Source organism: Emydura macquarii, unplaced genomic scaffold, assembly GCF_026122565.2.
Source record: "Emydura macquarii macquarii isolate MOO-44397 ecotype Brisbane River unplaced genomic scaffold, CSIRO-AGI_Emac_v2 contig_2948, whole genome shotgun sequence".
Classification (NCBI taxonomy): Eukaryota; Metazoa; Chordata; order Testudines; family Chelidae; genus Emydura; species Emydura macquarii.
The window spans coordinates 6,047,124-6,069,972 of record NW_027133085.1 but is presented as its reverse complement, the minus strand read 5'-3'; the positions used below and the strand labels follow the sequence as shown (position 1 = coordinate 6,069,972).

At 40.0% G+C, this 22,849-nt stretch overlaps 1 protein-coding gene across 2 annotated transcripts in view; it reads right to left on the bottom strand.

The window, feature by feature from the left end:
* The window catches only part of MOCOS (molybdenum cofactor sulfurase), a 327,221-nt gene that overhangs the window by 199,824 nt on the left and 104,548 nt on the right, over window positions 1-22,849 (bottom strand). For both annotated transcript variants that reach the window (XR_010924157.1, XM_067569886.1), the window contains exon 4: window positions 1,836-2,477. Coding sequence is in view for 1 of the 2 variants with exons in the window: in XM_067569886.1 (XP_067425987.1) it covers window positions 1,836-2,477 (642 nt within the window). In the remaining variant the exon portion in view is untranslated. The remainder of the gene's footprint in view (window positions 1-1,835; window positions 2,478-22,849) is intronic.

Genomic DNA, 22,849 nt, shown 5'->3' with positions numbered 1-22,849 from the left:
CAATTCCTGCCAGCACTGACAAGAGCTAGCTGTATTCAAACAGGACTAAAAGCCTGCATTTGGACACTCATTTGGATATTTTGATATGTGAAATGGTCATTTATGTGCCTGAGGTAGAATTTGGGTATCTGAGGCCCCCATATTTGAAAATTAGGTGACATGACCAGCCTATCTGAGAAATCAGATTGGAAAATATCCTTGTTTCCAACTCTGTAGTGTAAATAAATAAAATTAGCCTCTTTGCATCTAGTAGCACACAGCCTCCAAAGCACAGAGTCAGAGCCTTTTAGGCAATAGCATGGCTGATAATAAGTCCGTCTCCAGAAAAATGTTGAAATAAGTGCTATAAACAGATCTCCACTCAACTGCAAATTGACATTTTTTTTTTTTGCTATTTCAAAAACAAAGGATTTCAAATCATTTTATCTTACAAACAATCAGCTTCAAAGAGTAGCATTTTCGTAAGAACCGATTCCCAATTATCTCTAGAAATACAGTACTCCCTAGCTGAAACATGCATAGGTCAAATTAAAGCTCATTTTATATTTGGCTTTGGATGGGAGGAAGGAGTTCCCTGCTATCCTATCGTTTTGGTGCCCTTTACCCTCACCACCACTAGCTGCAAATACCGTCATGCTTGTAACCCTTGTTGGCTTGAGATGCAACAGACTGAGCTCAGAACCAGAACTCTGGGCTGGGCTGGGCTTGGCAGGCTGTCGGCAATATTTGAAAAAGTAAACACTAAGTATACATTCAGGGAGATAACAAATAGCCTTCTCCTGTAAAATGCAGCCAAAATGTAAGTACCGCTGCACACCTGCGGAACATTCCAAATGTAATCACAACATACTGCTTGCTACATGAAGAATGCATGCAGCAGTTTGCACTATATGTAAAGGAGAGACAGGTAAATTATTGTGGATAGAGGCTTTTGTACAGCTGATGTACACACACACACACTATGATGGTCATTTCTAGAAATGAATGAAGGGCATAATTGGTTTTATACACTATTCAGCCCCCGTCCCAACTACTGTAGTTTAACGTTAAAGGTTAACCCTAAGGCTTCCCTCTGTATGCACGTGTTAGCGGTGAGAAACGCAGGAGGGAGCCACATCTCTTCAGTGCACCCACATAGGTGGTTGCTAGCACTGTGGGAGTGTAGGGGAGAAACGTTCCAGTTCCCAGAGGGCATGTGGGAAGAGGGGGGGGAGCATGGTCACAGCCCCACCTCTCCTTACACGCCAACCCTTTGAAGTGCTTCCCCTCTCCTCCGCCTCCCAAGACAGCTGCTGCTCCTGGAATCACAATAGATCTTTGAATATTTGTCCAACGTAATAGACTGTATTATAAGCACATCGACTTTTACTCGGATTAAGCTCCTATTAACAGCAATCCCAAGTCATTTTGCTTGATGGACCTATGGACCTTAACTTCAAATTTAGCTGCAGCCCGTCACCGGATATATGTCCTACTGCGCTTTATTTACTCAGAATTTGATGATTCCAAAATACAGCGTTATTTCAGTAAAGTCTTCTTTCTAAATCAAATAAAGCCATTGATTGGCTGTCTCGTCACCATATGAATACTTATATTTTTACCAATCGTAACAAACTATGTCCAGCTAAGGACAGGATATTTTTATAATGATTTTTAATAAGATAAGGGAATATTCTAATGCTAAGGAACTGAGTTAAATATTGAGCTCTTTACAACTGCTTATGTAAATATCGATTTATTTCATAATCTAATAAATAAGCACTGCCAGAACAAATACATTTTTCTAGTGCAAACGATAGCCACATAAATCCTGATTGTGTGAAAGAATGCATTACCTTTCTGCTACAGATGGTCTTGGGGAGTAAAAGTCTTCTCCTGCAAGGTAGGCAGCTGCAGTTCCACCTCCAAAATAAGTTTTCCTCAAGAATGGTGCAATTTGGTTATTTACCAACAATGCTCCTAAGCCAGTAGGGAATCCAAAGATTTTATAGAATGAAATGGCGATAAAATCTGGTTGGTGAACTGTTAAGTCTAATGGGGAGGTACTGACAAAAGAAGCAGCATCCAGGAGAACAAACCACTTGCCTGGTGTTTTGATGGGGCAGAGCTTTCCAGATTTTATTTCCTGTATCCATGAAAGAGGATATTTGGAACCTGAAAAATTGCTCTGAGCTGGATAACAGAAAAGATGTGGTGTCGTACAGTTTTGTTCTTCAGCTACTACCCTGTTTTTCTCAGAGAATAAAAGTTCCTTTGGGTTCACTGGAACAGATAACACATTCATCAGAGCAGTTATCCCTCTCATACCCACCACAGATGTGTGGCTGTCAGTGAGGTAACAAAACCGACTGCTGGGGTGCTTGGAGCCTTCAGGGACCCAAGGGAATGTTTCTGCTACCAGCTTAAGTGCAGCTGTACTTCCAGATGTGAAAATGATAGTGTAATCTTCTGCCCTTGTATTGAAGTGTTGTAATATTCTGCAAAGAAATGGAAAAAAACCAGACGTCAAAGGAGTTATTTTCTTGTATCTTTTCTGAATTTCATATCTATTGCACATTGTATCAACCAGTAACATTTTTTTCTTGCTATAAATTACTTTACCCCAGAACCTAAATAAAATCTAAGTAGACAGGCTTGACCAAGTACTGTTCTCAGTTAGCAACATGGAAGTGCACCAGTATGACTGGAGTGATTCTGTTCACATTTTGCAAAACTGGTGCAACAGAGTTGTCCTGATGTTCCTGTGAGTATTGTGTCACCCAATCCTACAAAATATGTACCAACTCTGCTTGCATCGAAGACAATGGCAAAATTTCCCTTGACTTCAATGGCAGCAGAACTGGGTCTATGGTTGGGTGGGATGAAATATACATTAATTTTGAGTTCTGGGTTTTGATCACAAACTTTTAATGAAAATCAAAATGGGGTGAAATTAACACTGCAAGCACAATGTAAATTCGCTATTTAAATCTTACTTAATCCCAGTTTTGAGGTTTTATGTGTGATTTAAGTTGCAAAAAAAAAGGATTCCTCTGCCCTCCCATGCAGGGGTGAATTTCACCCAGTACGAACTGTGATGGAACACTCTGTTTCAGTCTTGTATTTTTATTAAAATGGGATAAGCATGTTCTACTCTCCCCTGCTAGTGATTGAAAAGCGAGAAGAGTACAGTATAGCAATGTTCATTACAGACAGACAATGGTAATTTTTTTTTAGTTCAAGTATTGGACCAGCTCCTTTTGGATCTGAGAAATCTTAATTCATATCCTAGCAAGAACAGATTTCTTCCATCTATTGTACTTTTTAACGTTAGAAATATCATTGGAGAGAAGCAGACTCTGCTCTCAGAAACCAAGAGGTGCAAACTTATGTACTTTGGTCACAGCAAATATAGAGCTAGAATTAAGCTTGAGAAGGTTATCCTGGAAGGAATTGTGGTGGGTCATTGTGGTAGGGGATGAGCCACATGGAAATAGATGGAAGGGGTGTGGCAGATCCCGAGGAGGTCAGTTGCTGTGTGTGAAGTTAGCTATGGACTGAGAAGGCGTCTGAAAATTCTGCAATGATGTCGCCAGCGGTCCGACATGAATAAACGAACTTACTTTTAAATGATGTTTGAACTGTAGTAGTTAGATGGAGACCTACCACCCACTCGGTCCATTTCATAACTCTCAAGCTATTTTGGTTGTAAGTGCTTTGGGGCAGATTAAGTGTCTTTCTGGAAAAAAGCAAATTTTACCCTCCCTTATCCACTGTGCACCCCAATGACTTCCAGGATAAGGAGGTGGCAGCAGGCATAGGCAGATGTACACTCAGAAGGTTGTACTCTGTGCTGCCTCATGAGACAGCCTACATCAGAAGTATGCTAGTGACTTCCAGTGATCCAGACTGAGAAAACTGAACATATTTCAGAAGTGACACGTGTTCTCTTGGGAGGGAAAGTAGCAGCTGCAACTCTTATGCAGTTTCCTTGCCAGCCACTGGGGGGGGAGGGTGTCTCTTCTTACAGTGCACATGCATAAACTTCCATTAACATCAATGGGAGCTACACACAGTTAATTACGAGCAGATAGACATGGCATGTGAAGCAGAACAAATCGCAACACTTACAGACCAAACCGGAGCATAGGTGCTGCCAATCACTGGAGGAGTTGCTATAATTGCCCCCCTTGCAGGACATCGCTGTGAGCATTGTAACGTATAAGCATGGCCCGTATGCTGCGAGCTTTACTCCAAGCACTGGGTTCTACAGCCCTCGGTGTGTCCCCATAAACTTTTTAATTAACAGAAAATTCCTTTACTAAAGCAGCCAGAACCTAAAAGGTGTTATTACTCTAGGCAGGATTATCTTACATTACAATTAAAGATCAACCCCAGGCTTCCTAGCCCATGAGTGGGCAGGAAACTCTTACAGTTTAGGGCCTGCCTCAGAACACTAAAGCTGGGTCTGGCATGCAACTCTCAAAGACACTGGAAAAAACAAATAATCAGTATGCGTGATGATTGAGAACTGACCATAGAGCTAAAAAGTCAGGCTGAAATTATTCCACCAGCACCTTCATCACCACTAGGAATTTTTAATTGTGCTGGGAAGAAAATAGACTGCAGCAGTTTTTCCCACGCACGTGTGTTATGCTGCATATTTTTCAACTGCCTCTCAGTCTGATTCCTTCAGAATACTAGCTTTTTGTAATGTGATGTGACCAAGACCCACTGGAGGTCTTCCATAAGTAAAGAAAAAAATCTTAAGAACTTGAAGTAATGTCAGTAGAACATGAACTTAAGCTTTAAATACAATGGTTTGCTTAATCTGAAAGAAATTAGATCAGTACTTCTGACACCAATCAGCTGAGTTGAGTTGCTGCAAATGTTTATAGTCTGAGACAGTATTTATTTTAGGATGATTTACAGAGTAATCAGATTGCCACATTGGATTTCCAAGACAAATGTCCTGAAGTAGAAAAGCCTATAGCAAGAGGCAGATGGGTCTGGTAGATAGGGTGTAAGCTTGGTGGTCAGATGGCTCGGGGTCTCCTCCCAGCTCTACTGCTGATTTGTTGTGTGACATAGGCCCTCTCTCTGTTTCCCCTCCCATCCTGTGTCTATTAGGATCTGCCTCTCACTAGGTGTTTGTATAGCCCCTAGTACAAAGGAGCACTGATCTTAGCTGGGGCCTCTAGGAGCTGCCATTATCTTAATAAAAGGGGATGTTTTGGTGGGTGGTGAGAGGAATGTTCACAGGAGGATTTTGGCAGATGGGAGGAGGGCAGAGAAGAGAGTGCAGATTTCTCCCTCTTACATTTTCTGTGCTTCTGTCTTCTCTTTTCCTTCCCCCCCAACATTTTTCGTGTGTCTTTCTCCATTTTCTTCCCCTTTTCTATTGTAGGTCTCAGCCTTATATCCCCACCCCTCACCCTACCATGCAATCACATCTACAGTCCCTTATCTCCACCCTTACAGACTCTGTACTCGCCTACCTCCCATACGCTGTCACATCTGGAGCTCACATGTAGTGCAGGAGAGGCAACAGAGCCCTAGCTGGGCCAGAAGCCCCCTACATATGGTAGTAGTGATGCAGTTCAGCTGCAGGCCTTGACATTAATCTGACTCAATTAGCCTGATTCTCTTCTCATTCATTCACATTAATGCAGAGAAGTGCAAGCATGGGGGACTTGAATTGTCAAGAATCAGGGCCTGCAGCTGAGCCTGGATCAATTGCGACCCCTAATTGGCCAGAGCCCCTGATTGGTTGAGCATGTGCCAGGCCTGCTCTTAAACCCAGCAGTGGCAGTTGGCTAAGGGCTGCTCACTGCTTAAGCCTACACCTGTGACCATTCGTGTGCCTGCCTGCCTTTATCACCAGCCTTGCTCCTGGCTCTGACCTCTGACCTCTAAGCCTGACTGCCCATGCCCATGCCCCAGTCCCTGACAAGAGTCAGTTAACTTTTTTCTTGGGGAAAGGGTGGAATGAGAATAAGTAATATTTTGGTGGTTGGGTGACTCTGTAGAAGAATTGTCTGTGGCCAAAGAATAAAAAAATGCTAAGGTCAGCCCTGTAGCCATGATGTAGTGCCTGTTACATTAAATTGTTTCAGTGAGGGTCTCTCTCTTTTTTTTAATTGATTTAAAAAACATTTGCAAAAAGCTACATGGTACAATTCCAAGCTAAACTCAATAATATAGTAAGCTCTTTATCTGTTGATTTGTCTCAGCACTGTAGTAAAATATAAAGCCAATCTCAAAGGATATGTTTTGAGCTCACAATTTTCTTCCAGAGACCAGGTAACAGGAACAAACCACTCAGATTTAGCATCTTTTCATAAAAGCAAAGCAACCATAAAGAAAGAATTTTACCAAAGGGTCTTATCAGTTCTGTCTCAGCTGAGCCCCCATCTACCTTTTAAATATTCCTCTCTCTTCTCCCCAGCCAGCCCTTTAGTGCTGCAGAGCTGAGCTGGAAAAGAGGCAGATCTAAGCAGAGGGACAAATTCAGCCCGAGAATAATTAGGTGCAACTCTCTCTGAGAATTGTCTTCACTTGTCCCAACACTAAATTTGGCCAGCATCTTAAAATGACAAAAGCTAAGATGCAGGAATGGGGGATTAGAGTTTAATAAAACCATGCTGTTGCCTGACAATGCATACCAGAGCAGGTGAATGGTCTTGTAATAAGACATCTGAATATTTTCTCTCTGAATATTTTCCATCATTTAAAGGGAACTTGAGCAAACACACAACTTTGCAAATCTACAGAGTAAAGTATATTTTGTTTTTTGTTTAAAAAATAAGGCTGTGTAATTCAACTATGTGCACTTGAAAGAGTCATATATGCTGTATAATGACCCTGAAGTGAAATCAATATTTTAACTCTACTTACTTTTTATTATTTAAATTTAGGAGCAGCTAATAATTCTTGGAATAAAATCCATGAAATATTTTTGCTGTATCTGATCCTATGAATTTCAGTGTAGCCGCAGGTGACTGTTTCAAACATATGAATCAAGATTTAGGGTAAAAATTCCAAAAGTGCCCATATGACTTAGAAGCCTAATGGGCCAGCTTTTCAAGGATATTTAGGCACCTAAAATGCAAATAAGTGCCTAGTGGGATTTTCAAAAGCACCTAAGCAAGTTAGGGGCCTAAGTGCAATTGATTCAATGGTAGTTAGGTGTCTAATGGGATTGACAAAAGTGTCTATGCAGGTTAGGTGCCTGTCTGTATCTTCAGATGCCTCACTACCTTGAAAACCTGGCCCTAAGTGATCTTTGAAGTCCAAATCTTTGAAGTTATTTAGGCGTCGTTCTACTTGTCGTTGCAGTGCCCAATTGATTTAGGCACCTAAGTCTCATTTACAAAAATAGTTTTGGAATTTAGGTGCCTATCCTTTGAAACCAATGGAAGTTAGGCACCTAAATACTTTTGAGGATCTGGGCCTAAAGTTACTTTTGAGATTAAGATGCAGGCTCCTAAATCAGTTAGGCATTGCAATACACAAATAACCTTAAAAATGTGGGCCTTAGTCTGATATTTTGGTTGAAGCATTTTTGACATTATAAAAGTAAAAAAAAAAAGAATCAACCATAGAATATCAGAATATTAGAGTTGGAAGGGACCTCAGGTCGTCATCTAGTCCAACCCCCTGCTCAAAGCAGGACTAACCTCAGCTATATCATCCCAGCCAGGGCTTTGTCAAACCTCAGCTTAAAAACCTCTAAAGATGAAGATTCCACCACCTCCCTAGGTAACCCATTCCAGTGCTTCACCACCCTCCTAGTAAAAAACTTTTTCCTAATGTCCAACTTAGACCTCCCGCCCTGCAACTTGAGACCGTTGCTCCTTGTTCTGTCTTTAAACCATCTTTAAAGTAATTTTATCCCCCCAAATTACTCCTTTTGAGAATTTATAGTCTACACCTGAACACAATGCTGATGTAAAAAGTTGACCTATGAGCACCTCAGAATAAGGTTTATAAAAGAAATACCATCAACTGCTGAACTACAGCGGCACTGCCAAAACTAAATCAGAGTACTTAAGGATAGTTCATACTTCTGAATGAACCCTGCAATTCACAGTAGTATAGTCTCCTTTTTGACATAAATATCAGGAAGCACTGGCTATTTATTACACATCGACTCCTTAATGTTTTGTGTCTCAGTATAAAACATATCCCATTATAGTGAAATGCAGTTCACGTTCATCACCTTTTTATTACACCCTTGAAGATTTTATTTATCGCCGCATATAAGGTAGCGGTGTCAGCGGGACTAAAGACATGAAGTAGAAAGCTCTGATGGCTTGATCTACTGTAGCTCACTGCTGCAAGTTGTAGTTGTATTTTATATGGTTACAAATTCTCACTTTCCAAAAAACTTGCAGCAAGAAATGACTATCAGGATAATTGTTTCCTTAAAGATACTGATGCTACTGCCATGTGGGGGATGATGAATGAAAGCCTGAGACATGCTTCACTCCTTTGTGCTAGCAGGGTCTGACAGGGTTGAGGAGGCAGCAGGCCCAGCTTTTGTAGTCCAGTAGATAAAGGGGAACAGAGCAACATGGAATGGCCCCTCTATAAGCTGATCAAACAGGAGACGGATGTCACGAATTCTGGGGGTGGTCATCACAGGTCTTAATGTCAACTTCAGAGAAAGTGCCAGCAGTCACTGATATTTAAAACGCCAGATCATCTAGCTGAACACTAACCAGGGTTAGACAACCTCGGCATGTCCTCTGTGGCTACCAATGGCAGAGCTATAGCAGCACAAGAGTAATGGTGGAATACTTCCCCATCCCTAACGTTGCTTGGACTTTCCATTCTCCTCTGGGAGAATAACTAAGATCAGTTGACCCTTAACTGTCTTTGTTTTGTTTTGTTCCTGTTTTTGGGCTTTAAATACTTCAAAAATGTGTTATCTTTCAGAGTTCTGCCTCTATCCTCCCTACTCTCTGAAAATCAAGGGCCTGGGGAATGAAATTTTTTCCAAAGACTTTTACAACCCTGATAAAAACTTGAATTGCTCGATTGCTTTCCATGTTACCATATGATTAAAACTGATTTCCTTGTGTTCATGTTCCTGTTAGCATGACCAAAATGTGGCAGAAGATTTTGTGATTTTTATTTCTGATATTTACGTTCACTTTTGAAGTGGATATTTTTTGTGCTGGTGCTAACTGGCAATGCCATTTGTTTACATTGAGGGAAAGCCATCATGCCAAAATATTTCTGAATGGGAGATACAGCCATAATTGCCTGTTGATAGGCATTAGTTTAAATCATGCTCTAGCCAGCAGAAAAGGCTGTCATAATCAGCTGCCTCCCTTGGGCAGCCTATCGTTTACTTTTATCATCATCAGATACTTTTGTCACCATCATGCTCAGAGGCTCCCGTCACTCTGGAACCCTCTGTGGTGCACTGTCCTTGCCCCAAATACGTCACCATTTCTGTGCTTTTCTGCTCTGCAGCCACTCTCTCTCTTTGAAAAGGGTGTAACATTTCTCATTGATCAACTATGGGCCAGATCCAGTTCCTGATGAAGTCAACTGAAGGACTCCCACTGACTTCAATTACAATCATGCTCCAAATACCTGACTTCACTATGGATTAAAATGAGACCTTAAAGCAACATATACTGTTGTTGTCATTAATAACATCCGAACATGACCCAGGACGCAGCTGAGAGTCAACGTAGTACTTAGTTATCATACTGATGAACCGGCGATATATAGTAATGGCTCTTTAAGTGTGTCTTATTTCCTTCTTTATTTACATGAACCATAGGCACAGTACCCTCAGTTACAGTGAAATTCACCTCAGTACAAAAGCCATGTGCCTCACTTAAAACCAATAGTACGCTCCAGCATTTTCCCTCTTTCCCCGCAGGCAGCAGTAAAAGTGGCAGTATAGTATAACTGCTTGCTATTATAACCCTCATTTGAGCATTGATTATCTGAAAGCTCTTCAGGAAACATCTTGTACTTTGTTTTGCAGAGATAAAATTTCTTTGTTCCCTGTTTGCCACCGTTTCATGTGAAATGGCCCATCTCTTTTCTTTATTACATACATATCAATTCCTGACCCAAACCAAGTTGAACCCATAAATGTTTTATAAACTAAGCATCTTCAAGCAGGAACCTAATCTACCCAGTTCTCTTTTCAAAGCAACAAGTTCTTTGGCTGAGAAAATATAAGTTTTTCTTTTCTTAAAACTGTTTTCAAAACAAATCTAAGTTGCAGTATCTCCCCTACATGCACACCAAGTTAGGTGCAGCTCCAGTGACTTCAATGAAGTGACCCCAATGTAATGAGAGTGGTATTTAGTCCTGTGTATTTCTCTTGCAATATCCTTTTAGTTGCTTTTTCCATCTTCAGTCTTCTTCTTTTTGTTGCCAGCATGCAAGTTCCCATCATGCTCCAAATACCTGATCCCTATAGTTACACTACTTATATTCACCAGTTACACTCACTTGTACTTATTATCGGACCAATTTACACACACAAGACCAGATCTGGATCTCAGCTACTCCCACTATCACTGATGTACATGAGAACAGAATCTTGCCCATTGCATGTAACTTACATCACTGCTGCTTATGGCATCACTGAATTTGGCCCACTAAATCTATAAAACTATCCTGCCAGTGGGGATATACCTAATAAACTCCATTTGTCTCAGCTGGATGATAGACAGATTCCTCTTTTTCTATTTGAAAACAAATATACATTATTTTGTCACTTACAAGTCTGAACTGAAGCATTATGTTCCATTATATTTATCTTCCTGGGAACCAACTGATCCATAGGAGACATGTTGTGGCATACCCATTTGTTTACCCATGGCCATGGTTGTTCTTTACGAGGTAAATCCTCCCTCAAATTCTATGAAGCTACCAACGTAGCAGTCTGTATGAGGTTTGTCCCACGTTACACTCAGGGTACGTCTTCATGGATGACGGCAAATTCGCTGCCGTCAGATCGATCTCCCAGATTGATCGAGTGGTCAGTGAAGACCCGCTCAATTGATCCAGCAGTCAACTTGTTAAAACCATCCCCTCAAGTGGTGCAGCGCAGTGAAAACGCTGCGCACAACAGAAGTTAAGAAGTCGATGGGAGTTACTCAAGCTACACATAGTAGTTTGCATAACTCCCATCGATTGCTGTCAAATTTTAACGTAAGTGTAGCCCAGGCCTCAGAGTAATATTTGGAGTCAAAAGTCTACCTGATGCTCTTCTGCAGGAGAAGATGCACAAACTGGTAAAGCATACAGAAACATACACTGCAAAGTAATGATACAAGATAGAAAATTACAAAATTCAGATCTGGAAGGTGTTTGGATCCTGGGTTTTGTTTCAGGCATATCTGTACTACACAGTAGAATTTCAGTTGGTGTTATAGCACCATGTACAATCTGAATGTTGACACAAGCACGCGACATTGACAAACACACCAAGAAATATTTCCCTGATGGACTCCACAGTGTTGAAACAGCACTGCTGTAAAGCAAAAGCAACCCTACCATCTCTGACATCAGCTCTTGCTACTTGATACAACAGGCATATGCAAAAATCTCCATGTGGTAACTGTGAATTCCGTTATATTAACCCCACATTTTCTCTGGTAGACAAGGGGATAAAGAGTCAGATAGTTTCAAAAAGTGATTTATGAACATTTTAGTGAATAAAAGTTGCAAAATCATTTTCCTATTAATTGGTAGGGATCTGGTATTTGGATAGCTGCTGGGTATTTGTGAAAATGCTTGTGAAGCCCAAAAGTTTCATCAGTTGTAGCAAGTCTGCAAATTCCCACCATAAATCTTTTATTTGTTATTTGGAATTAATTATTCATCATGTGTGTTATCAGAGTCATCCTGCCAGGGAAGCACAAAAAAATACCTTGTAATGTAGCTGACCAAGTACTCAAGACTATAATAGTGTATAATCACTGTGAGCAGTTTATGAACAAACCATAATGAAATTTATTTGTATAACCTATTTGGCAGATACTTACAAATAACAAGTGAACTAGAATAAAGCAGTTTGTGAATGATTTGTGAACTAAAAACCAGGATATATTTATAGCAAATATTTGCAATAAATAATTCAACCTACTGCAATAGTTACCATGAGGAAGCAAGATCACAGGCAAACATCAGGAGAATTTCATACTAGTATGGACATTTCTACTGCATCACAAGCTATTGCTGCCTAGGACAGCTTTAAATTGTGATGGGTTTACTACAGGATTTTCCACTGTAGGACACTCTAGCAAACTACTGTTACTGTATTTTTCCCCCCAACTCCTCCCATCTTGCCACAGAGCATACATTCTTTTTTTTTAATGCATCTCCACATAGTCTGTACATTGTAAAATATTAGGGCTTGAATCTGGTATATCATAGCATATCAAAAACCATTCAACTAGTACAAGAACTGCTGGAGGCAGATAGAGTAACCTAATTCAAATTTCATGCCCAGCATATTAGTTACAGGAGCATGTAGCAAGTTATTCATTTAAGGTCTTTGGCCCTAGAATAATCCCTATTTATATTCTGATTAGTAAATGTAAATCTCTAATCATAGCATATTTTCTTAGGATTTAGCAGGAGCTCCATCCCTTAGCACAGATTCTCCAAGGATTCAGTATCTCTTAGAAAGCATCTGCCTGATGTCTATGTATGTGATGAATATTTGCTTATAACTGGCCAGCAGTTAATTTAATTTGTTTGCTGTTTCTGGTAAATCTAAATGTAAAAGTTGGCTGTTTTATTTCCTCTCACAGTGCAGAATAATGTGATGGGTGAAGGTGTTTGGAAAAAAGTTTTAAGAAATAGCCTGCTTGGGTCTTCAGCTGATTCTAGTCTATTTAGTCAGTTACAATCCTTGCCCTATTAAATAACCTCTGGTGAGAAATTAAAAATTCTTTAAACATCCACCAGAAATGCCAGGTGCATTTGTTGGTTTATCATTTACATTGCCATCAGCTCTTTTAAAATTTTATTCTTTGCTTAATATTTCTTTAAGAAGTTTGGTTCTATTTGAGATGTGCTCTTTGTACTATACATTCCAGTGAACTTCTCTTCTCTTGGGCTGTCTGCATTTTCCAAGAAGTGGCTTTGCACCTATGAAAGCAGGAAAAATGTTCTTAAGACATTGTAAGGGAGGACAACATTGATTGGGATTAAGTTTTCTGAAACAATATGGCCAGTGCTCTAGACACCATAATCCTAGTCAATTTCATTCCACTACTGGCGCCAGAGAATGCATTTGCAGCAGCCGGTAATTGAATATAGTCGATCACAAAATAGATTTGCAAATGGAAAACTAGAGTGTTACACATTTGTATGTCATTTAGTGTTTTCAACAAGCACAGAGATCATTCCAAAGCATAGATTCAAACCCCTGACATTTTCACATGTTCATGTCATCTAACATGAGTGATGCTCACTGTAATGAGGACCGTCCTCAGTACTTAGTCATCCTGGTGGGATTGTTTGGGGCTGAAGGTGGAGTTGGAGGCACTGGCAAAGAAGCTGTGAACTGGGGTGGGGTCGACTGTTGGACGCCTGCATGCTTGGTTGGGTTCTCTATACTAGCCCCCATGCACGTTCATACAGAAGGTGCCATAGGGGGAGAAATAGAGAAAGACACAAGATAGCGACCCCAACATGTTAGTTCAGAGAATGTATTTAGTCACTATTCCAGCCCACAGGCGGCACCCTGGATAGATGGGGCTGGATTTCACTTCCCCAACTCACCTCTCCCAGAACTTCACCCACAAAGCCCAAGTACTCTGGCTTTATGCAGGTGCAATGAATTTCACCCCAAGAGAATAATCAGAGCAGCCATGTGAACAAGTTGCAGGTGCATTATACCTGGATCCAGTTAACATGCACTCATTTCATCTCAGCTGAAACCCCATAAGCTCTGTTCCCTTCTATCATTACTAGGCATTTCACTTGTGTCTACTGCAGTGTTTCTCAATTGGCGTTCCGCGGAACCCTGGGGTTCTGCGGGAACACTGTTAGGATTCCGCGAGCAGCTGTTCTCCGCGCCACCGTGAGCAGCTGTTCTCCGCGCCGCCGAAAAAGGGAAGATGTCTCGGATTTTCTGGCGGAGGGTATCCAGTGTAAGTGTAATTTAAGTGAGAAATGCTGACCTTTGCTTATTTTGACATTTGAAGACTGCTAAGAGTTTGGGGGGTTCCGCAATTTTTTATGGAGTTCAAAAGGGTTCCGTGGCCAAATTTAATTGAGAAACACTGGTCTACTGCATCTTTGCTTTACAAATCCGCACAGGAAAGACTCCTTAGACTGAGTTCATTTGATCAAGGATACTAACTGGGTTAGGTTCCAGCCACCCTTCCTTCCCTGTATCTTCTTCAAGGTTGAAGATTATTTCCCATCTTCAGCACAGTCTGTGTGAGATTCCCAAACACATGAAGAAGGTGTGAAGCATCAGAAGGACCATTCAATTCATCACTTGGGCTTGTAGCATTAGTGGCGGGAGGAGGGAAAAAGCAGCCTTCTTCCCCCTGCAGTTTGCTAGGAAACTGTCCCTTCATTCTGGATGGGGATCTGGTAACAATGATACATGCTCTTGTCACCTCTATGCTAGCTTACCGTAATTCACTTTATCTGTGGCTGAATATGAATGCAATGCACAGGCTACAGCTTGTTCAGAATGCAGCTGCCTGAACAATGGGTTGAGCCACAGTGAAACACATCATCCCTGTGCTCTCATTCCTCCACCAGTTCCGAGTTCAATTCTGATGCCAGTACAAAGCCTTGGTCCTCATCTTCAAAGCCACTAACAACAGGTCAAGACCCAGCTACAACAACAACTACACCTTCCATCCCTGACCCTCTAGTACAGATATCTTCTTCTGGGACAATTAATTTTACAAAGCCCAGGATGAAGTTGGTCAGAGCAAGAGATGATGCATTCTCAGTCAAGGGGACTATGCTGTGGAATAAGGGAGATAAAACTATTTCAGAGACTGACCAGTTGTGGGATGACCTACAAGAGTCTCTTTTTTGACAAAGAATTTTGATCATAACTGGCAATGATAGTCATTACAAATATTATTCCCCAAACAGACCCTTCTTATCCAAGGAGTGGAGAAAATTCCTTAAAACTCACTAAGGCTCTCAGTATGCAGACCTAATTTATCTGGAAAGTGTGTAGATCCTATATAAGCTATAAGGAAAGAACTAATAGATAAATGAGCATTGCTCCACTAAGGGCTGTGTATCACAGCAATCAAGCCTTCACATGTTGTTTTGGATGGAGGGTCAATCTGAAAACAACTCCATCTGCGTTTAAAGGTACAAAGTTTATATAATTCTATTAATACATTTCAAGATCATTCTCCTTTACATAAAATCTGAATCATGGACAAACTAAAACTAATCTGCAACTTTGACTTCTACCTTCCATTGCACAAAGATAGAGCTATACGTTATTTATTGCTATTCATGTTTCATGTTGTATGGTTGGCCACCTAAGCATCCTAACATTTTTTCTGCTAAGTAGATAACTACCACATTTTAAACAGAAGGCTAGAAGAGTGAATATTAGTATGAATATTATAACAAATAAAATATTTGTACTACAGTCCTTGAAACTTTCAGTCCTCTCATATATTTTTATGAATAATGGGTCTGGTCACCTGTGAGTTATAAATAACACAATACCATGGACATTAGAAAACCCAATTGGGTGATTTTATTCATGAAAATATTCCCAGATCAGGTGTGTTATTTTTTAAACTATTAAACCAGTTCTAATTATCGGTGTGCTTTCATTTCACCGATATCCACATTTTGGTTCAAACGCTCAAGAGTTATGAAATGTTATGAATAGATGCTAGTTCATATAGGAAACGTCATTTCAGCGTGTCAGGTTAAGAACTGCATTTAATTTATTTTAAATCCTGACAACCATGTTTCCATTACTTCTAGCGGTTGAGGGAGAGACTGTTCTACACATGATGGATGCAACAAGGCATAAATGACTGTTTTGGGATATTCTTGTCTTTTCTTAAACAGGATCTGCTTGCAATCTATGACAAACATAAGGAGACACCGTAACATTTTAAAGAGCTTGGAAGGAGATGTTTTTACAATCATGAAATGAAACCAGCTTAGAGAGCTCTCATAAAACACAGAATCATTAAAATCATGTAAAAATGTCATTGCTTTACTAATTTCAACAGAAAATGTTATTCTGGTTCAAGAACTAACAGCTATGTGAGAGAGAGAACTGGAGGGTTCTGTAATCCACTGCCAACCTTCTCATGCTCCCTGAGACCATTCTGTTTCAGACAAAAAAGACAGAAAGAGAAATCATGGTCTAAGATTAGGTAATACCATTTAAAGTCTCCTATCAGCTCATTCTGATATAAATTTAAAATCCATATTAATTAAAAAGCTCACTGTATAGGATACCCATATTAATTAAGCTTTTCTTTTTGCACCTTAGAGGCACAATTACACTGCTTGACAGTGAATAAAAATGTCATGAAATCAAAAGATAAGTAGGAATAGCACCTAAGAGCACAGTTTTCTGTAGTTCTTCTAAACAAAGAACATTGTCCTTGTAAAGGTTGCTAGGCATGAAATCAGAATAAGAGACTGACAGTCACCTTTCGATTTCCCCTCTCTTTCTCCAGTATTTAGCAGATTAGGAACTCAGGATGGACAAGAGCCCTAATCCAGATGATGAATTCAACATATGTGTTCCAAGTGTTTTGGAACAAAACTTTTAAGGTCTCAAATGATGGGCCTGATCATCAACTGGATACACTGGATAAATCAGTGTAACTCCACTGAAGCTAATGGAATGAGCCGATTTACACTAGAGGATTTGGATGTATCAATGCACTCTCAGGCAGCTTAGTTCCCTTTTGTGCACACCACCTTGCAAATAAAGAAGTGAAAGATATTTTGTGGGGTCATATCTCAAAAAAACACCCAAAAACCCAAAGCCAAAACCAATTCAATCTATAATTCAAAAAGACACAACCAGGTGAATAAATCTTACCCCTTAATGCGGATACCTCCCCTATCCACACACACATACCATATAGGTGAAATATAACAAAAGAAAGCTAGGCCTCCTTTGACTTTCTTGTCTTTTGAATCCTGTATTAACTGCATGGCATTCTATTCATGGGAATAAGATCAAATTTTGGAACACATTCTAAGTGTGTTGAGATAGACAACACTCAATCAAAGAATCTAAAATTCCTACCATTCAATTATGCAAAACCAAACAAAACCCTACGTTTTAATAACTATGTGATAACATTGTGCTCTGTGTTGAGATGTAGAAAAGGAGCCAGTAGAAACAACAGAAAAACCCAGATTTCCCCCCACCCTGAACTTTTTACAGAATGGACTGGGTTTTTTTTACTATGCAACAATTAGTGGCAGTGCTGTATCTGCACCATAGTTAAAGCGGGACAGCATTTCTGTATCAAACTGATTTCCCCAGTTTTTTCTACAATCCACATGGATAGTCAGATTGGCCTAAAAACTGCTATGCCAATAGAGGGGCACTGGGTAGAGTTTGTAGTGCAGATTTGGGGGTCATATATTGCACAGCTCATATGTGTTCTTGCACATCAGCAATAATATTTAATGGCTTGAATCCATAGAATGCTGAGCGCTCTGGCCCTGGCTCAGCAAAGCACTGATTTAACTTCAAGCATTTTAGTAGCCCCACTGGACAATTCATATGCTTATAGTTGAGCACATGCTGATGGACTCTGTTGGACTGGGTCAGAGTGCTCATATCCCATAATCTGATAAATAATAGATACAAAGTTTAAGAATTTGTGCTGAATCAGTTACCTTTCCACATGAGTCACAAAAAAGATTGTGGATCTTTTCTCAGCACGGTGGGTCCCTTAACACTTGCTGTGTTTGGAGGGTGCCTTGCACAGGGCTGTTCACATGTGCCAAATCCCTTAGTCAGCTTCAGGGAACAAAGTTTTAGTTACATGGATGAACAGGAGTGGTATGTAGTATATTGGAGCCTCAGTACAATTTGCGTTGCTTGACCACTGTCCTACTGGCCTAGCATAGCTTCAGTTGCTTGCTTGGCTATTCTGACCCCTGTAGCATGACATCTTCCAGTTGGCAGAGATGAATAGGACTACTAAATAACCTTATAGATGTCTCAGTTTTTGCATACCACAACACATAATAAGACAAAATACAGATACTGTATGCTTACAGGTACACATAGATAACGGTGATGGGAACAAGAAGTTATCCTTGAACGTCTGGGGTACACTGTTTCATTGCCAAGGGGCATACTTTTACTCCGCCCCTCCTATTACCAGATGTTGTTTTGACAACCCCAATTATCATGGTGAGAATGGAATGTAGTTAAGGGTGGAAACCCAATGTAGGTAATTAGCATATATGATAATGAGAGAGATAATTAGGTGAAGGTTGTTTATGGAAGGGTATAAGAAGTCATCACTTAGACAAAGCAGGGTGCTCCATCAACACCTGACTCCGTGGGAGGTGCTGCCGGTTGGACCAGAGGATCCACTGACTCCGTGGCGTGGCCCCTGAAGACAGCCATTCCTGTATACAGCCTTCTGAGTCACTGCTTAGCTCTCCAGGCTTAGTGAGTATGATATATTGTAGTTAATTTTAGGCTTTGTATCTAACTAATATATTTATAGAAAACCTTGCACATTAAACCTTATTGATCTGCAAATCAGGCGTACCGTGTCTCACTGGTATCCACACTGATCACAAAGTGTCTGGTATCAACATGTAGCAGCCCACAGGCAAAATCGGGGATTATATTATTTGTTTTCTTATAGTGCTTAGAAGCCCTAATCGTGCACCAGCAGCCCATGGTGTCAGGTGCTGTGCAAACACAGAACAAAAAGATGGTCCCTGCCCCAAAGAGTTTACAATTCAAGTATGAGACTAGAGACAATTGATGGATACAGACAGCCCAATGAGATAGTACAAGGAAGCAATGAGAGATGATTGGTCAGCATGACAGGCAGTGGTCACAGCTTATCACTGTAGCATTTCAGTGCCCTCAGGCTGCCAGCTAACTGAGTCTCTAGCTAGCAAAAATCAGGAAAACCATTTTTCCTCTCTTAAATGCAGATGCTTTGGGGCAAATTTAGGCTGTGCTAAGTGGGTACAACTCCGTAATTGCACACTCTCGCACCAGGCCTGAATCTGTCCGCTTGTCCCCTGCTCACAGCTGTTCTTCCCCAGACGCACAATCAACAGTTTGCATTGCATGTACTGAGGCAATGCCAGCTGTTCTAGTCATGGGGGAGCTGCGAGTCACGTTAGTGAGTGTTAGGTAATTGCTGCCACACATAAAAGGGAATCCTCTATTGATTATAAATTACTGTCATGTTTAAGAACAGGTAGCCTTCAAAATTGACTGGCATCCCAACTGAGTGACGGCTGCAGGAATCAAAGATCGTGAAGTCTGTGAAAGCGAAGACTAAAGACTAGGCACACTAATGCATATGCTATTGGATTGCACAATGATAAAGCCATTTTGGGACAGTGTAATTGAATGAATAAATCTTGTAGCAAACATGGATATAAGCTGTAACCCACTCATTTAGGTAACCTAACCATACTATAAATTCACCAAAATTGGAAAGGAGGGGGATAGTCAGAGCTTTATTAATGACCAACAAAATTATACTCCAAACAACTGAAAATTCCAACCATCTCCATCAATTACTGAACGAAACCAGTGGCCGTGGATTAGCTGCTCTGGAAATAGTCTCTTTTCAATATGAGCCAGATCAGATATAGGATGTAAGATCTGGTCAGCTTTTACAAACAATTGACATCTTTAGTGGTCTAAAATGGTCTATGAGACAGTTCAGTTCCCCGGAAATCCAGGTACAGATTCCGGATCTCAGACCTCACATCCATGAGGCAGGGAAATAGAATTCCATGCACGTGATTGTATAAGGTCTTTCACATAATATATATATGGTCCTCTCTGCTCTTTGAGTGCACTGAAGTTAACCATCATGGCTTTGCACTATTTCTAATGACCTGCCAACACCTCCAATGATCTGAATAGGAATTTCTTTGGGAACAGTAGAAATAGACGAAACTGTAAAATATGTTTTGTGAATATTTATTTGATATTTTAAACAAACTCATGATGTCTGTTCAAGCCCTTTGTGTATTGCTTTCTGGAAACATATCTTCAAATCAGTAGTGAGATTAGAATGAATATTATTGAAATTTCAAGAGAAGCAATATTGATCTTGTAAATTAGAAATCTGATTTCAAGGGTCATGCTCCACCAATTAGGAAGCAGAAACATAACATGTAACTTGTGTCCTATGAAACAACTAAGATTTTGAATAGCAAATGCCAAAATGAGCTGCTTGTGAACAATCTATGGAGCAAGAGTGATGTACAAAAACAATTTGGTGACTAATAAATGTTTTGTGGGCGATGTCCAAAGTGAAAGAAGCAAATTCATCACATAAATTATTCCTTCTAAATTAGTTGCCCTGCTCTAGTCACTACTCTATCATGCCTTGTCAGGAATCTGTCTGGAAACAGACTCTGTGACGCAAGATATTCAACCTCTCTTTTCACATAGACCACTTTTTGAAGGAGAGTGTATTCAGCAAAATTTCAAACTCTGAGTTCAATACCTGAGGGATCATATGATGACTGTTACGCTGCAGTACTTGTTTTTAGCCATTACAATTTCAGATTTCAGTAAGTGTTTGTTTAATGTGACAATTAAGGGGGGGATGGCTGTTCACTGTTTATACTATGGTCATCAGTTCAGGCCATCTGTCTTCTAGTCAAGTGTATGTGTAGCTAAAATAAAGGGAGACTGCATGAATTATCAAAGAAAACTATCTAGGGAAGATATCTATGGCTGCTGGATGAGGAGGTCAGAAACTTTTAGGGAAGAGAGTTGTTTTTAACTACAGAAAACAGAGCAACTCTTTAGAAATTTGCTTTCATTGTGGCTTGAGTGATAGCTAAATCCATTAAGAGAATCTGATTTGTGGCGGGATATTCTTTTTTCTCTCTGTCTATTCACACTACATAGTTATCATGCTTTTCCTCATTATGCAAAAATCTTAAAGACATTTTCTAAAGGGGTGAGTTTATTTTTTAAACTTAACTCCCTCCCCCTCCTAAGCCTTCACACCTTTCATAAATTTGCATCTTCCTAGTTTATTAAGCTATAAAAACCAAGGGCAAAATGATGGTCCACTCCACAAAGTCTCATTGAAAGGGCTTTATGCAGGTGACATGAAAGGGAAGAGTGGGACGGGGCAAGATATACTTTCCCTAACACAAGACATAGGGTACCCCACATTTGCATCCCACTGAAGTCAATGAGCATTTTGCCACTAACTCAGCAGAGCCAGGATTTTATCCAGGGGCTATAGATCCTGTCCAATGAACCAATGGTTACTATTATAACTTCTACATAGGATTTGTTGCAAGTAAATATGTGAAGCTCTTAGAGACATTGACCACATTCTCTCTAACTACAACTGTGAGAGAATTGCTATGGGGCTCAGCAGCAGAGTTCTTCTGTGCGGTTTCTCCACTTTGCATCCATTCTACAGCATTTTAGGTCCCTCTGTCACTACAGAAAGGCTGGTAGGCTTTGGGTTTATAGTTTTAAAACTGTATTTTAGATTTACGGTAGGGGGAGAGGGCCATGACTCATATTTTGGTTGCCTAACACTTTCCATTATAAAAAAGTTCTTGTGACTTTTTCTCTACAGCTCTCACACTTCCATTGTTTGAAATTTAAATAATAATCTTTGCAACCAAAAATAGTTTTCTTTTAACATAGGTATTTTTGGTAGGTAATACTGTATATACAATAGGTGCACTTGAAACATTCGCTCCAGTTCTAGAGATATTACCGGTTCTTATGCCGTGACCTATTTAAGTCTAGGGAATCTCTCTGAAATCTTTATTCACTGAAACGAGAATGAATGTTTTCAGTGCACCCCAGTGGACGCTTTGGCTGAATATCCACTTCATATTCAGGTGTCATATTCCTCATTACAAACCAGAGATCAGAACCACTCAGCTTCTTTGGTTTCACTTCACAACCAAAGAACTCAGGAGACAATTCTTTTATCCCAAAAAATGTAACTTAACCGTACACTTGTTTATACCTACAGCTAATGTATAGTTAAAGATCCAGGACCCACTAATGCTAACTATTGACATTTATACAACATAAATATTGCATATGGCTGTTTGAATATGCCTCTGAAGGCTAAGTACCAAAAAAATGGTTGATTATGAAGCAAACCTTGCTGCAGCATGTTTCCTGAACAGTTTTTCATACAACAGATGCTGGGCAGGTTCTTTGATTCTTTTCATACAGCTACTGATTGATTCATTTCTTTTCTTGAAATAAGAATGTGACTGTTGCATAGGAATATTGTAGTTCTCATAAAAAACAAGCCCACTGAAAGTACCCCCATCAGAATGTCCACTTCACTGCACTTCAACTAACAACATAGTATCACCTCTAAGATAAAAATTGCCTATACATTCAGTTAAACAGAACTTGTAAGGTTATCTTTCATAGTGCAACCTGGTGATTTCCCATATTACTACAAAGATAAACACATTTTAAAGATTGTAAACAGTTGCCTTTTCTGACCAGACAGTCTTTGCCTAAAGCATCATTCCTAGAAACATTGGGCTACTATAAAATTAAATAGAATAGGTGCAAAGTTAAAAAAAAAAATCTATTTTCTCTCTTTACAGAGAAACACATAGTGGCATGGGTCTACATGTTATTATAGGTGTGCGGCAATTCTCAGAAAGGGCC